The sequence below is a fragment of the Eutrigla gurnardus genome, assembly GCF_963514095.1.
Source record: "Eutrigla gurnardus genome assembly, chromosome: 4".
Taxonomy (NCBI): Eukaryota; Metazoa; Chordata; class Actinopteri; order Perciformes; family Triglidae; genus Eutrigla; species Eutrigla gurnardus.
Genome location: NC_139918.1, coordinates 22,971,062 through 22,987,564, shown reverse-complemented (window position 1 = coordinate 22,987,564; position 16,503 = coordinate 22,971,062). Strand labels below are relative to the sequence as shown.

Genomic DNA, 16,503 nt, shown 5'->3' with positions numbered 1-16,503 from the left:
AGATCTGTGTGTTTCAGACTCTTCAGGTCATTAGCCATGGACAAAAGCGTGCTCCTGGTCCTGGTCTGTCTGCAGGGTTTCCTGCTCATTACAGCCTTCACTTCCACTGGTGCAGCTGCTCTAGTGAAAGATGATCAACAACAGTCTCCTGATCTGGTAAGAACATCAGAATCTTCCATTCAAATTGTGTTTTCTCACGGGACTGTTCAGAGACTGTAGTGCTGTAGACATAAACTAATGACTAATTTCTCCTGATTTTATAGGTGGCGGGAGCAGGTGTGCCCGACAGAAAATTAAGACAACTGCCTCATTGCTGGTATTTGCCAGGTTCATGTCTTGGCTTCAAAAAGGTGAAACAAAATTTGCTTTATTTAAAAAATATATATATATATTATTTACAATAAAATAAGTACATTCCCGCAGAGAGAAAACAGAGCAGGCCAAGATGTTTGAGACTCTCTTTTTTTCCTCTGTTTACAGGATCCAACTACACCAAACCATCGACTGCTGCCTTTGGACAAAATAATGTAAATATGCTTAACATTTTTAGCATGAATATTATCATGGATTGAGATCTGTGTTGTCTTGCTATATTGTCAAGTGTAAAAGAGGTCTACTTTATATTATTCAATCAGCTGTTTGATTGATTGTTTGAAACAGAAAAAAATACTGGTCATGATATAATTAATCTTTTTCACACATATGCAATGTTTTTTTTCTGCTCTACGTCTCAGTGACTTGTCTCCTTTTTTTTCTACATCAGTAAAAAGAAGAAATTCCCACAGATCTGAGCCGAGAACCGAAGACAGAAAATGAAAACCTGCATCTTCTCTTCAACAAAGTTCTCTTTTCTTCACCATTTTACATTTTTGGTGACAATAATCAATCAATATGTGATGTTAAATTCTTTGTATTTTTAAATTCTGCTCACATCATCAAAATGTTAGCATTGTTTAGCTGTGCTCCTCGGCAGTTTGCTTACACATCATATATATATATATATATATATATATATATATATATATATATACAGTATATATATATATATATAAACAAGTATTTTGTATTGAATCCTTTAATCATGTTGGAGGATGTTGTAGCAGCAGTGAAAGAAACAGAAGACAAATAGAATGTTGCAAATGATTTGTAATTTTCTTGATATTTAGTTAAAAATCTGCACAGTAAATGTGACTTTTGCCTTTACATGCTCTGATAAAACGCTTACACATCTATCACTTATTTTGCTAGGATGAATGCTCTCTAATGAGTTCACTTTTTTCACTTGGTTGCAAACGAAATAAAGTCATGAAATAAGAATAGACAAGGTGTGTGTCCTCTTTTAGGCTTCCATTATTGGCAGCATTCTGTGACGTTAGCTTTGATGACAAACTAGAAAAATGTTTGATCAATGACAGCAGTTAAATTTAAAATGTTTATTCTAGAAACATTGGCTTAATATGTTGAAACTGGGAGCTGCCGGGGATGTTACTGGTAGACACTGATTCCCGTTGCGAAAGTCTGCTTTATGAGTGTGCAGTGGTCAGCTGGCTTTGTAAATACTCTTCTGTTTACTCAAACCTGATCATCTAAGCACATGGACTTTTCTTCACTGTATACATCTTTTAAAATGAATAACAAGATGATAAGTTCAGTATAAAATTCTTCAGTCAAGGTTTTTGTAAAGTTTAGGGATGTTCAGGTGCATTAACTTCAAATACAAAAGTTACAAAAAGGAAGGAAATGATGAAGGAGGCACTTCGAGGGGAAGGAAGCCGATAATGTAAGGTAAATACACAGATGCAGCGTGATAATCAAATTGGACTGTTGGTTAAACACGGGTATGCACGTGGATCGACTGCATCTGTTTTCCGCCAACCACCGCACAACGCAACGTGATGCAATGTAAAAAGAAAAATAACAACTTTGCGTCACCACACTTGCCAAGGGTGACGAGAAATGAGTGATGCAAAATGAGTGATGAAATGATCGGCGGTGACGTGGGAGAGATTGTGGACACAGACACTGTTGAGGGACACGATTGAGTGTGTGTGTAGCGGTTAGCTTGTCAAAATAGTTCCCCAGCTGCCGCGTGGATCCCCTGCATCACCACGGTAACAGAAGAAAAAATTCCATTGAAGTTATTTTCACTGATGATAAACAAAAAAATAATAATTTAAACGGTCTGAATTCACTAAGTGACTATGATGGATAGGCATGTATAAGTTCACTCTGCAAAACATGATTTACGTGAGGATTTCATACTGAAAAGGAGAATCAGTGTATCATGTTTCCGTTCCAGGGCGGTGCAGCTCAACAGCTGAGGGAATATAGGACAGGAGGATAGAAGTATTTAAAAAAAAGAAAAGAAGAAAGAACAAGCCTCTGCAGGCAAATCTGGATGGATTAGAAACGAAAGTTAATTTTTCACTTCCCTTGTGGTTTCCCAGCAGCGAGGTTATTAATACTATGGGTGTGAATGTAAAATGAAATACCAGACACCACAGGTCCATGTCTCAGCAGCATATCCTTAAACACAGAGTGATGACTATTACTCACTTTTATTGCACACTGCGTTTTCTATTTTATCATTGTAAATCATTTTCTCTGTCAGTTAGACTTCGAAGTTCTTTAATATCTTTCCGATTTCCGACTGATGTTAACGTATTTGCTAAACATGTTCATGCATGTAAACAAAATGTTTTTTTTACTGTATAAACAACTCAGATAAATGATTTAGTTCCGTCTCCTGTAACTTCTCTCTCTCTCCGTCTCTCTGAGTCATTGTCAGAAGTGTGTTTATAGAGTGCAGATACAAGACGCAGCTGGATTTGAAGCTGGACTAATTTCCGGTTCTCTGGAAAGAGAATGACTGGTAAGATTGGTTCCAGTCACATGACATGACTCAAATCTTACAGCTATGGTAACATTTACATTTGATCATTTCAGAAAATAAACTCTGCAGCAGGTTTGGTCTATCTTCACAAATTAACGGCACTTTTATGATTTTATAAGCATGAATGCAACCCTCAGAAGTAAAATCCTAACATTCACTATACATGAACTACACCGAGGTCACAATGCATTAAAGGCGGCTTAGTCGGCGTGATGACATTTCCTAGTCCTAGCAACCGCCTTTTTTTCTTTTACAAATTGAAAAGTTTCAAAATTCACAAGCGGGGTATTTACTGATGTATTTTATGTTGTACAACAAAACGTTAAAATCTTTCAAGCTTGAGTTACTATTGTCCTCAGTTGTTAACCTCCTGCATAAACAACAAACCTAACTAGCATTGTTTTCCCAGTAGTATTCTCCTAAATACACGATGATCACAGTGATGAAAATACACAGCTGTATCTTTCAGAAAGTATCTATCTATAAGAAAATTTAAGATTATTTTAGGGTCAGTACATTAGCCACAAATATGAATGTCTAACCTACGTAGCAAATCTCCTGCGGTGGAGGAAGTACTCAAATATTTTACTTAAGTAAAAGTAGCATAGGAAGGGGGCGGGACTTTTTCGGTTCAGCTATGGTTCAAAGTCAAAATCTCTGTTTTTTCCAAATGACCTACTCAACCTTTAAGAAAGCATCGCAATATACTTCACAATAATGCATTTGATATTACTGGATTATAATGACTGATGCATCACTTTAATGGCGTGGAGCTGATTTAGAATGACTTTCTAGCTCTCTCGCTCTCTCGCTCTCTCTCTCTCTCTCTCTCTCTCTCTCTCTCTCTCTCTCTCTCTCCGCCCACGAATACAGTCAGAGCAAACTCCACATGGACTTTGCCTGCTGTAATAACTGAGTTCAACGCAGATCCGTTGGGACATTGTGACGCTCTCTCTTGTTTTATTGTTTAGGTGGAGCTCAGAGCTCGTGGGCTGAACGCACGCGCCTCCTCCGCAGAGAGCGCGCGACTCTTTGAGCTCCAAACGCGCCAAACAGACAAAGCAGACACGGTGAGTCTCCGTCCAACATGACAAATCTGTTTAGCTTTTGTGAATCTGAAACGTTACTTTCTGCCTTTAACGCTAATATTTAATCAGGATTTATGGACCCGCATTGTATAAAGCTATGTCTTTGCTATCATCGTCATTTCGTCATAAGTATCAAAAGTAAAAGGGGTCATTATGAGTGTCCCTTTCGGATTATTATTACAAATATTATATGCATGGATTATTATTACTGATGCATTCAATTATGAGCAGCATTTTGTAGGCGTATAGTATTTACGCTGCTGAGTCATTTTAAAGTGTCAAAAGCACAATGCAATACATTATACTAACTATGAAGAAGAATACAATGGAAATACCTCAAGATTGTTTAGGCCACTTAAGAACAGTACTTGAGTTTTATCATGTGGTCAACCAGTTCAATGGTACTCACAGTCAAAAAAGTACTTAACTTATTAGTTATACAGTGGGTGGAAGAGTATATGAATAGCAATACCACAGTGTAGGCTACAAATACTCTGTTACAGTTAAAACATGTGTTTAAATATTTAGTAAAACGTACAAAAGTATTAGCATTAAAAGTATACTAAGTGCCAAAAGTTAGTGTACTCATTATGCAAAAAATCCAAGAAAAAACATTGTGAAAAAAAAATTGTATTGTGTTCGAGGGTTATTATTATTAGTAATATTATGAATAAGAACTGATTGGTTGTTGTGCACATTACATTAATGTTGCAGCTGGTAAAGGTGAAGCTTATTTGCTACTTTATATAGGCTACTTCTGGGTATATTATGAACATCTCCCAGGTATAAAGATATTTTTATCTTCATCTAATATGATGTCATCATTTATTTCTTTATTATATATTGTATTATTCATCTGAATTGGTAAAGTAACTAGTAACTTAAGTACAATATTTGGCTCTGAAATATAACGAAGAAATATATGAAAATAAGAAATGATGGAAATACTCAAAGTACGAGTACCTCAAATTTGTATTAAATGTACAGTACAATAGAGTAATGTAATTAGTTACTTTCTACTGCTGCAAACAAACATTCCAGACTCCCAGCAGATTCCCAGCAGAAGGATCTCCAGGGGAAGTTGATAGTTCATGCGATCTGAAGCGATGTTTCCTCCTCTGTGCTTTGCTCTAATCGCTCTGAAGGGGGAAAAATTAACCGGTTTATCTCAGTGAAGGTACAACAGGGAGGACCAGTTCTGGTCAGGACACCGTGTCCAGTTGTCCAACAATTATGTTTATCACGGTACAATAATAAGCCTGCAGTTGCTCAATTATTTGCAGACTATAGTGGTTTTCCCCACAAATAGGAAGATATCTATAAAACACTATGTTGTGTATTACATCACTGCACAAGTAACGCTGTGAATGTTTATAATGTCCTCCGTCACAGCTTCATCTGATCAGCATGGACGTCTCAGAGGAGATAGACTACTACTACCACGAAAACAGCAGCTTCAACTTCAGCTACGACGACTACCCGGCACTCTGTGAGAAGAACGACGTCCGGTCCTTTGCAGCCGTCTTCCTCCCCCTCATGTACACTGTGTGTCTGGTGGTGGGGCTGGCGGGAAACGGCTTAGTCGTGGCAGTCTACGCCTACCACAAGCGGCTCAAGACCATGACGGATGCCTTTCTGACTCACCTGGCTGTTGCCGACCTGCTCCTGCTCTTCACGCTGCCTTTCTGGGCCGCTGACGCGGCGCGGGGCTGGGAGCTGGGCGAGGTCCTCTGTAAGATGGTGTCAGCCTGCTACACGGTCAACTTCACCTGCTGCATGCTGCTGCTGGCCTGCATCAGCCTGGACCGTTACTTGGCGCTAGCCAGGGCGCAAGGTAAAAACCATAGTCTGTGGCTGCGGAGGATATTCACCCGGAGACACTGCTGGAAGATATGTTTGGTTGTCTGGGCAACAGCTATCGTCCTTGGTATTCCTGATTTAATATTCTCAGAAGTGAGGTGGGCATCCAATAGGAGCGTCTGTCTGTCTATCTACCCGCCATCAATGGCTCAAGGGGGTAAAGCTGCTCTGGAGATGGCAGAAGTGCTGCTGGGATTCCTGCTTCCACTCCTGGTTATGGTGATCTGTTACTGGAGCGTGGGCCGGGCACTAAAGGGCCTCCCCGTTGAGAACAGAGGCAGGAAGTGGAAGGCCCTACGTGTCCTCCTAACAGTAGTGGGGGTGTTTGTAGTCACTCAGCTGCCTTATAACGTGTTGAAGGTCTTTCAAGCGATGGACTCGGTGTACACCTTAGTTATTCACTGTGGGACGAGCAAGGCTCTGGATCAGGCGGCTCAGGTGACAGAGAGCTTGGCCCTCACCCACTGCTGCCTCAACCCGATCCTCTACGCCTTCGTGGGCTCGTCCTTCAGGCAGCACATGATCAAAGTGGCCAAAAAGATTGGCGAGAAGAGAAGAAAGAGGAGCAAGAGGAGGGAAAATCCTGCAGAGGTTGAAGAGATGGAGATGTCATTCAATTCCCACAGTGCATCTCAAGAGACAAACACATTGTCCATATGATATATACACTGGTTTTATACCCTGGCCCAGAGGGAACTATATTTCATGTCAACTGAATTTTTTAAAGTTGGCATGACAATGAACTATTTTGACCTTGGCTTGCAAAAATCAAAAAGGCACTTTGCAGAATAGCTGACGAGCTTAAATCATTTTGTTTATTTAGATCTGAGGTAAAAGACATTCCTCCGGGATTTCACAGGAAATACTTAACACTTATAGCAGCACAGCTGCGTAAACAGCTTATAAGATAAATGCTTGAACATCACACACTTCATTACACATGATCAGCTACAAATTTAATAAAAGATGAAAATATATGTTTATATTTGTGTAACTATGATTAAGTTGGAACTTCGATCTTTTGGAAAACAATTTTGTAATTAGAACTAATGCTTGCTTTTAAGTGTTTTGTACCAAATCTACATCCAGTGGGATTTATTTCCCTTTCATGTGGGAAAGCCCCAGACTAGTTCCCTGAAATTCTCCAAAACATCTGAGACACATTTCCTGGACAAGTACTTCAAGGTTTTCCTCTTCAGCGAAGTCTGCATAACACACTGAAAAACAACGAAGGGACCCACGTCATTCTCTTGATATTTGCAAATCGTTTATCTTTATTACAGAAGTTTTTGTTCAAGACCATGCCAGCATGTAGATGTTGAACAGAAGAGGCCCGAGAATGGAGCCTTGGGGAACTCCATGTAATTATTGCATGCTCGGATACAATCAGATGTAATCATAGATCCTCGTCTCATTGGTGAAGATGTTTATGCTGCATTTGTTGTCAAAATACTGAGGTTTCCTCATGTGCTTGTGTTGTGTCTATCTGCATGTGTTTTCTAAATTCACAGTACATTGAGCTCTCAGGGGCACCATATTCTGTACTTCAAGTAGGAACAAAACCAGTTGAGCACAGTGCCAGAAAATCCGTCACATTTTTCCAGTCTCTCTAGTCGTGTGCTGTGGTTAGCCATGCAAGATGCAGCTCTGAAATTTAAAAATACGGAGACTTTTCCACAATGTGGATGTCATTCAAGACCTTAATAATGGCAGTCTCTGTGCTGTGGTAGAAATCCTGGCTGGAAAACATCAAAACAGGGTGTTGAAAAACAGCCTCCTCAATGGTTTGAGTGGAATGGAATGAGGCAAAGTCATTGCATAGTGGATAAAAGGTCATTGGTAACTGACACAGGAGGGTTCGTCAGCAAATAACTCCAATTTGAATTAGACAAATGCAGCCTTTTATATTAAACTGTTTGCATTTCTGTTATTTTTACTGTAACACTTTTACTCTTACGAAAGTAAGAATTTCATATGTTCTTCATAGATATGATTAGAAAAACACTTAGTTTTCTTCCTGCCCCAGCTGGTAAAAATCAAGTGATGCTGCAGGTTACGCCCTGGCTCGTGTGCTTTCTCGTGTGGAAACAATTTAACTGATGTTTGCCATCTGTTCACTCAGCAAAACATTTCACCCAGTCAAAAAGTAAAAAAAGAAGTGTTTCAACCTGGAGATAGAAATGTTAGTGTGTGATTAACGAAGCCTTTTTTTAAGGTTGAAGACTGTGACAACTCCCAAACAGCCTGTCTTGATGAAAGTTGAGTACATGTTGAAATTATATTCCTTCTACCTTTTTTTTATTTTCAAATCCAACTTGGATCATCATTTGTCAAGAGAAACATTTGTAAACCGATCCATTTATTGAAAACAAAAACTTTCAAAAATGTGCAAATAAACAGCAAAATGTCACAAAAAACATGACATAACATCTTGTAATCAAAGTAAACTATAAATATACAAAAATGCCACTTAAGATCTGATATTTCCAATAAGAAATATGGCTAATTCACTTCTTTTTACAATTAAGGCAGTCAACCAGCTTAATTTTCAACAATTTAGAAACAATATTTGTTTTCCTTAAAAGTAATTATACATAAAAAAATAATAATAATAAAAATAGAGGCCTTAACTGGCAGTGTCACAATAATTTAGAAAAGAAATATTTCTGGCATTTTCACGTGAGAACAAGGTCACAAAACATAACCAAAACATTCACTCATTAAATACAATATGCCATTTTTTTTTTTTTATCAAATATAACTATTGAATTGGGTAAGTTTTTACACAATATTCTTTTAAAGAAAGTTACTTACTTACATAGCCTGAACTACCAACCCTGTATGAAATGTTACAAAGAAGCCAATACTGAATTGAAAGTTACTGTGAATATCAACTAAAAAAGAAAACAATCTTTCACAATTCCAACTGTTCATAAACACAAAGCTAATGCAGTACCTTCTCAGGATTTCCACTGGATGTGGAAAAAAATACAAAAATATGTAAATGCAAAGGTGCAGTAGGAGGCTGAACGATTTGTCCTGGCTTACTTACACTAGGCAACTCATGTCGGGGAATGATATTTATTCAGTAAACCATTCAATTGGACACTTGTTAAATCAAACCAGGCACTTTGTTTTGCGTTGGCTGAGGGCAAACAACTGAAGTTGTCTGGCAGATATGTCTAAATGTGTATAAAGTTTTTTACGGTGTGTTTGAGTATCTGCTGTGCAATTATAAGAAGAATGGAAAAAGGCATACTTGAAGCATCTTTAGAGAGGCAAGGGCACTGTTAGTCATCAATAATTGAGAATCTGCACATCAAACAGGTCACACACTCCCTCATTGTCGTGCAGGTTGAAGCTGTAGTCTATTTCTGCGTGAAGAGAGAGCTGTATCAATAACATGTCATACCGTAAAACAATATTTAAGGGTTGTATAAATAATCCTTATTATCGTTATATCATAATCATCAACCACACCAGATATGGTTGTTAATAGAATAAGCCTTCCTTGCACAACATGAGACTTAGAGCCTACAATCTAGTGTTAAATATTAGAGTTACACAGAAAATTAGCATTTTCTACTAAACTTGTTGCCATAACTAAGAGCTAATCAGCTCTTTGATCAGGCGACAACCAGGCGTTTCCCATCATGCCCTGGGTCTTGCAGTCAGTGCAGAACAACTGCGGTCCCCTTGATCTTGTGAAGTCATTGTTGCCAATACAAGTAAACATACTGTAATTGCAAATAACTGTTGAAACAGTTAGTAAAGGTCTTCAGATGCTTACCTTCAGCGGACAGCAGCTCATTAATCAGGTCGACAGCTCCTACAAGAGAATTAAAAACAACATGTTTCCATTTCCATTCCATACAAACAACCAAAGTTGGATAATATCAGTATATTATTCAGCCATTTTTCTCCCACCAGTCCAAGAATATCTTAAAGCCTTTACAGTGCATAAATTAAATGAATGTGAAGCAAACATTGAATTTCCCCCCGAGCTTCACTGCTGGATGTAATTACAGAGAAAACCGTGTCCCTGTGCCTCACCCTCTCTGTTGTCCTTCATGTGGTCTTCGGCAGCATTGACCTTCAGCAGGCTGCTCAGGTCCAGTACAGCCTGGAAGTCTGGGCCCGCCAGATCCATCTGCTGCTGCTCCAACAATGCTGCTGACTGGCTGTGACACTCTGTAGGGAGCATTGGGAGCAAAATGAAACCTGTAACATAACAGGGTTTAGATGTCTGGGTCTGGACTCCTAAGAAGAGGTATTCCAAGCACTGGGACAGAGAAAAGCTTAATAATCAAGTGTGTTGAAATGAACCCATCTGGACCTCAAGCCCACGAGGGTGCTGGACTATGAAACAAGACATGGGAGCTCAAGGAATTGAAATTCCTCACCGTATAACACATTTAGTATTTTTAAATGATTATACATAATGGTATAAAGGCAATTAAAGCATGATGAGTGTAGGTCTGCTGCATCACAGAGTAGCCACTACAGATACAGTATGATCAGTTCAGTTTGCCTTTACACCATTATGTCAATATAAAAACCTCCACTGGGTTTCTCACAACGAAGACGGACAAAAACAAACTTTGCACATCCATGTTTCACAGAATTCCACAAACACAAGTTATTCAGTCTCTCCATACTCTGAATGAGTGATGTAAGATAATAAACGTATACAACAAAAATGAAAAAAGCGGATATTTTTTTCAATAACAAGTCATTTTAACAAGCCATCATGTAAACACACAATATTGTCTGTTATACAACAGTAAAGATTGTTTAGTAAATGTTTTTTTTTTGTTGCCATTGTGGTCATTTCTAATTTTTTTTCTGGAAGAAAGATCAGACTGAGTTTTCCTTTCACAATGAGTCAGTGCGTAGGCCAGTTTAATCAGAGCTTACTAGTCCACCTCTTGACTCATCCTTTTCTTGGAAACCTCGATCCAGATAAGGAAGTGCTCTATTGTGCAAGCAGACTGGTAGTTTATTAGGTTGTTGTTGTTGTTTGGCTGTTCCCATGACTTGATGTGGGTGCAGTCTTTCTGTTTGGCTTGTGGAAACAAGGTAATGCTGATATACATATATCTATATATAAGACGTGTGTTTCACAGCATGTAGCGTGGTGCAGGGCTGCCGTATTTTTGTAGGCCAGCCTCAGAAGTTAGCATCGCATCCAATCCCTTGACAGAAAGCCAATGGGGTATTTCCATTGGATTTTGGATGATGCAGAAAATCAGCTCTGTGGCAAGTTTTGATCAGCAAGATAATCTTCCCAAATAAAAGCCACTTTTAGCATTTTCAAAGCATAAATGCAATCACCAGAGGTAAAGAATATAACAATAGGCTATAAACAAATTACTACTACGACTAAATAATGCATTCTTTACACCAAAAGCTACCATTGCAAAAAAAATCAAATCACAGGTGTCGTTGCTTTCTTACCACTAAAGCCGTTTTGAAGGAGTTTATGGAAATCTGCCAAAATAGATAAGTAATACAGAAGAAATTAGAACATTCATGATAAACTGGATCTGTACAAATAGACTTATGAACGTAGAGGTTTTAACATTCCAATTTCAAGAGTTTTAGACATTCACTTTGAGTGTACAACCTTTAAACACCATCATCATATCTAGACATTTGTCACATTATCTGTTGCTTTATTATCCATGTGATGTTTTTTCTTATGGTGTCTAATGGTTTTTAACCATTATCTTACTATTGACCATTTTCCACATTTTTTAAATCTACTTCAACTTTACTTGAGGTAGCTAAGCCACTATGACTGACAGTGTCAGTAATGTTATTTTGGAAAATGTACTGTTCCTACATGTACAAAAACAAAAACTATTTTCTTACCGTTTGCCTTATTAAACTTAGAAATGCAATCATTTCTGTTCTAGCAATCGAGAGCATCTTGAAACACAGATTTGAAAAAGTGTCTGCGAAAATGTAGTCTTCCATTATTGAAGGCAAGACATTTGACTTTCAGTATAATGCAACACAGTTTAACAAGATGATCCCCTGATATTTCCAGTGTCTAAAAAGACACTAAAAAGCACAGCAGTAGGACGTTGAGAGCATTGGGTGTCAGCGGTTAAATAGTCCAGTTAAAAATTACTAATTGCATCGCACTCCTAGGATTTATTTAAAGTTTGATCCAATGGTGCAGACTGATCTCATGAAGTGGCATGTGTATGACACTCATATGCCATTATGGCGTGTTATCACTACGCACAATCGGCTTTTCGCGTGTTTATCAACGCCGAACCCTAACCCTAAAGGGCGCTGACAAACACGCGGATGTGATGGATCGTTTCGCTACGTACACATACACGCGGATAGCTCGAATTACGTACAGATAACACGCCACAGGAAGTGGCGTGTATATTTACAAAAAGTCATGATGCCACGTTGAATGGTGGGCGATATCCCTGGTGGCATTTGGTAAGTCTATATCACAGTGATTTTCTCCAACTCATTTAACTAAAAACAGCAAGCACCTTCAGCGAGCATCTGTGTGGACCTATAACAAGTTTTATGATATGACAATAACAGACAAAACAGGTGGGAGGGACTTAACATCTGTTCAGTATCTTCATGATCATGACCGAGCATTTGAAAAAAAAATTAAACTGCCCAGTGAGTAACAGTACTTTAGGGTGATTGTAAAACCAGTTGCTGTGTATGAGCCACTCTTAATTTAATGTGTAAGCGATTCATTTTTTTGTGAGGCCTGTTTTTGATGTTAGACATAATGTTTGACCTGAAACGGTGAACATTGACCAATGTTTTCCTAAGCTACTGAAGCTGTGGCTGTCATTTTTCATCTAATCCTTTCTGTTAATTAAGCTTCTACTGTATGTATAAATTGCAGCCTACAAGAAGCCATTAAGAGCCAATAATAGTTGCATATGGTGGTTTTCTAGAAGAACTAAAGAATTAAAAAACTCAAAGTCCTTGTACTTACCCATCTGCACATCAGGAGGGGTAGACGATGGGGTCAGCACTTCATCGTGTTCTGGCAGCACCATCTGGTGGTCTGAGCAGAGAGAGTCCTGGCTACAGTAGGAGGAGGTGGTGGTGTTGGAGGTGGAGTACAGGGACGAGGAGAGAGGGAACCTCTGCAGGCTGGCGGGGGTACTGGGTGGAGTTGGCATTGGACAGATGTCGTCATTGGGTGGCACAGAGAAGACCACAGGTATTGTGGAGTCTGAATCCCTGTTGATGAGCATGACCTGGATGGGAGCGGAGTGGCTGCGTAGGGTCACCTGGTACCTCTTTTGACCACTCTGGCACTACGGAGCAGCAGAAACATTTATCGTCATTACAGCACGATTAATACATTTCAGATACACAATGGATCAAAGGACTACTTGTATGTGAAAGGGGCTTGTAGCGACAAACCAACGGAAACTTATGACAGTTTCCCTCTACGGAGCATTTTAGCAACTTTCAACTAATTTGGGGGGTTTTACAGCACAGAACTTTACCGTTTTTGTTCATTCATTGCATAATTTTCAGCTGCTGCAGGCAACTTTTCCAGCAAAAACTATTGAAAACCTCAATTGATGAGAGAGCCTGAAAGAAGTGACCAACCGTTTCAGGTAGTGGAACCTCCAGCTGGGTTCCAGCAGGAGCCACGACAGCAAGAAGAGTGTCTCCTCTGAAGGCACTGCAGATGTCTTCATGTGTGACAAATTTATAAGTGGAGAGGTGTTAAGGAAACAGGAGCTGGCTTATTTAGGAGAGGAAAATGGAGACAATAAACAGGAAAAACAAGACGGTGAGCATTGTGTGAGTCAAGATTAGCCTGGCTGGGATTTCACCGGAGACTGACAATAGCAATTATATTCATAATCCTCCCTTTATAGCATTTTCTTAATAACAAAAACATTTAAAAAGGGATCAAGGAGAGGTGTTTTCCCTCTGAAGTGAGTAAATGGGCCCCACAAGAGGAATATAGTTACAAACTGTAGAAAGAAGTGGTATCCCCTTTGAAAATTGCCTCAACAAGACTTTTTTCTTTTTGCGAACTCAATATAAGAGAATGGGACAAAGATACAGACAAACCACTGACCTGGATCGCACTAAACAACCTTAAAATAGGTACAAGCAATCATCTGCATTTAGTGTCAGATGGCATACAAGGATATGTGCTAGTGATGGGATCATGGTTAAGATGTTTGATGTTCTCCTCTAGCCATGACTTCTGGTTGTCCAGCTCCTTCTCTTGAGCCTCCAGTTCAGAGATGTGGGCCTTCAAAACCTTCACCTGCTCCAGCACCTCCTGAGTCTGGCTGCCCGAGTTCTCTCCCCTGGACACAAGGAAGATAACAGATCAGAGAGGAAAGCAGTAGCACAGCGAATGTGCACAAGTTGTATTGTAGTATTCCTAATGTTGGCATGTGAACAGGCAACTTAAAATTTGATTTGGCTGCCAAAAGTGTAAACATGTTTTAATTCAAAGCCTAAGGTGAGGAGCAAAGATGCTACTTTCCTTGAACAGTAGGAAGTCCTTGAAAAGTTTTCATACTGACATCATTCAAGAGTTCGAAGATTTCAAATCGAATTACTTATCAGTAAGAAAACTGTTGCCAATTGAACCGATTGTAAAATATTAATGTTTTTTCAAACCTCCACTGGATTATGTTCTTGTTTTTCTTCTCGATCAACCCCACACCTTCCAGTACGTTGGTGATGTCATATATCCTCCTCTTCTGCTTCACTTCCAAGCTGTCTGCAGCCTATTAAGCAGTCAAGACACTTCCATAAAGGTTCTTATTCAGTAGCAGCTTAATATGAACCCTCGCTGACAAGATACGTGACACTTTCAGCAGGCTTTAACAGGAAAGCCGGAATTTCTGTGGGAAACATTTCTTGAGGTGGGAAAATAGAGAGACAACAGATGAAGGCTTTGGTAAATGAAGCTGCACCAAGAGAAAATAAACCCCATTTGCAGAAGAGGACAGTTACAATAGCAGAGGAGGAAGGAGGAGGGAAAGGGTCTAAAGGAGCCTGCTGTGTAAACATTACCCAGCTTTGGCGCCCTAGAAGGGAGGGAAAACTATGTGTGGTGAAAAGAAAGGTAGATATGTGGGAGACACTTCAGGTAGGTCAGGCAGAGATACGTCGAAACACTGAGAGCCGCTTGGTAGATTACGGTTTGAGGAGAAGGGGTATAAAAATGCTACCATTCACTGTACTATATTGAAACTTCTTCCCAGTTTTCCTAATTATCTTCACATTTCTTGTTTTGTCTTACCAACAATCTAAAAAACACAAAAGACATTCCGTTTACTTATTATAAAACTGACAAAATCAGCAACACTGGAGAAGCTGGTACCAAAAAGTTTGGGTTGTCTCAATATTACTATAGACAGTGAATTAATTATCAAAATAGTTGATGATTAAATTGCTGCAGCTCTGACTAGACTGACATCAAAGGGAGAAGGTGCTAAACTATTGATTCCCTATGTGGATAAATCTAAAACAATGAAAGGAAAGCAGAAAAACAAAACTATATTGCTTTTTTACATTCATCTTAATCTTTGCATTTTCCCTTATGTGATGGATGTGATAAATACCTCCCCAGGGCTCGGAAACCAAAACATTAAAGCAGCATCACTTTTTGGTTGCCCTGGTAATAACCCATACAAATCAGTTTTTTTTATGGCTGTCATAAACTCTAAACAAAAGGTGGTGTAATGTAATGGTTCCACCAATGCCATCTGGGGGTTCTCCACAGGTCGTCACAGCTAAATTAACATTCAATTTGACGTGATAAGGCCAATTCTACTTGGGCTATTTCAAGCTAGAACCAGAATATTTGCAGTCCTGAACTACTGAATCTCGACTTTACGTTAGTTTTGTTGCTGTAAGCGGGGGGGGGGCTGCTAGCTTCACTTTTAACATTACTCACTGTATAAATTGGTTTATTTTCATTAACAACCTCATTGCAAACTGGCAGCTAGACCACCCCCTCTGTAAAGAGCACAGCTTTACTCTGCCTGCGAGTTATTTAACCGACGGACGAGCAGCTAATGGCGGCTTGGTAGTCCACCTGTTAAGCAAATCAATGCACCTGACTAGCCCCGTTTGTGACCGACAGCCCTTTGTTCCCGAGGTGACGCCGACAAAAAAACAAAACAAAAAACGATTAATTCCTCCCCCCCCAAAAAACAACCAAGAAGCAACAACAGCAGTCTCGCCGTTTCACTGACCACTTTCAAATCGAGGACGCCATCCTTCGCTTCTTGGAGCAAACTGACAAACTTCATCGTGAGGAGCCCCAAACTTTTCTCGTGGCGACTCGTTGTCGAGCGCACAGTCTCCGTCGCCTCGAACTCCATCTTCTTTCTTTGAAAACAGTCCCACTTGCAGTAAGCCGAAGTTGTTTCACTATTACCGTTACCTCGACGGGATGACGGCCGTACCTGAAGGGCTTTTTAAATCAACGGACGTTACGTTAGGTTACAGTTGCCACGGCAACCCCTTGTCCCGCTCCTCCACCCAGTTCAGTGACGCCCCTCCTCAACCAGAATTTGACCCTCCTGCACCCCCCCCCCCTCAACCGGACAAACACGATCGGATACTGCTCAATCAAACAATACTAATCGATGTGTATGGGAGCCGTGAAAGGCCAAA

The 16,503-nt window shown here is 39.6% G+C and overlaps 2 protein-coding genes and 1 long non-coding RNA gene across 3 annotated transcripts; 2 read left to right on the top strand and 1 right to left on the bottom strand.

The window, feature by feature from the left end:
• On the top strand, positions 1 to 1,317 carry LOC311012132. Its single transcript, XR_014596991.1, has 4 exons — positions 1 to 156; positions 264 to 350; positions 481 to 527; positions 764 to 1,317. It is a non-coding gene; the product is annotated as an uncharacterized lncRNA (long non-coding RNA).
• A 2,432-nt stretch (positions 1,318 to 3,749) lies between these two features.
• Positions 3,750 to 6,501, top strand: ackr4a (atypical chemokine receptor 4a; the record flags this gene model as incomplete). Its single annotated transcript, XM_084007594.1, has 2 exons — positions 3,750 to 3,963; positions 5,374 to 6,501. Exon 2 carries the CDS (start codon positions 5,389 to 5,391, stop codon positions 6,499 to 6,501), a length of 1,113 nt encoding a protein of 370 aa, XP_083863720.1. The 5' UTR covers positions 3,750 to 3,963; positions 5,374 to 5,388.
• Positions 6,502 to 9,082: 2,581 nt separating this feature from the next.
• Positions 9,083 to 16,354, bottom strand: e2f5 (E2F transcription factor 5). The gene is made up of 8 exons (XM_084007595.1): positions 16,080 to 16,354; positions 14,494 to 14,603; positions 14,005 to 14,174; positions 13,456 to 13,574; positions 12,827 to 13,154; positions 9,895 to 10,032; positions 9,632 to 9,670; positions 9,083 to 9,215 (listed from the first exon to the last, which is right to left on the bottom strand). Exons 1-8 carry the CDS (start codon positions 16,206 to 16,208, stop codon positions 9,139 to 9,141), a joined length of 1,110 nt encoding a protein of 369 aa, XP_083863721.1. The 5' UTR covers positions 16,209 to 16,354; the 3' UTR covers positions 9,083 to 9,138.
• Between the last annotated feature and the right edge of the window lie 149 nt (positions 16,355 to 16,503).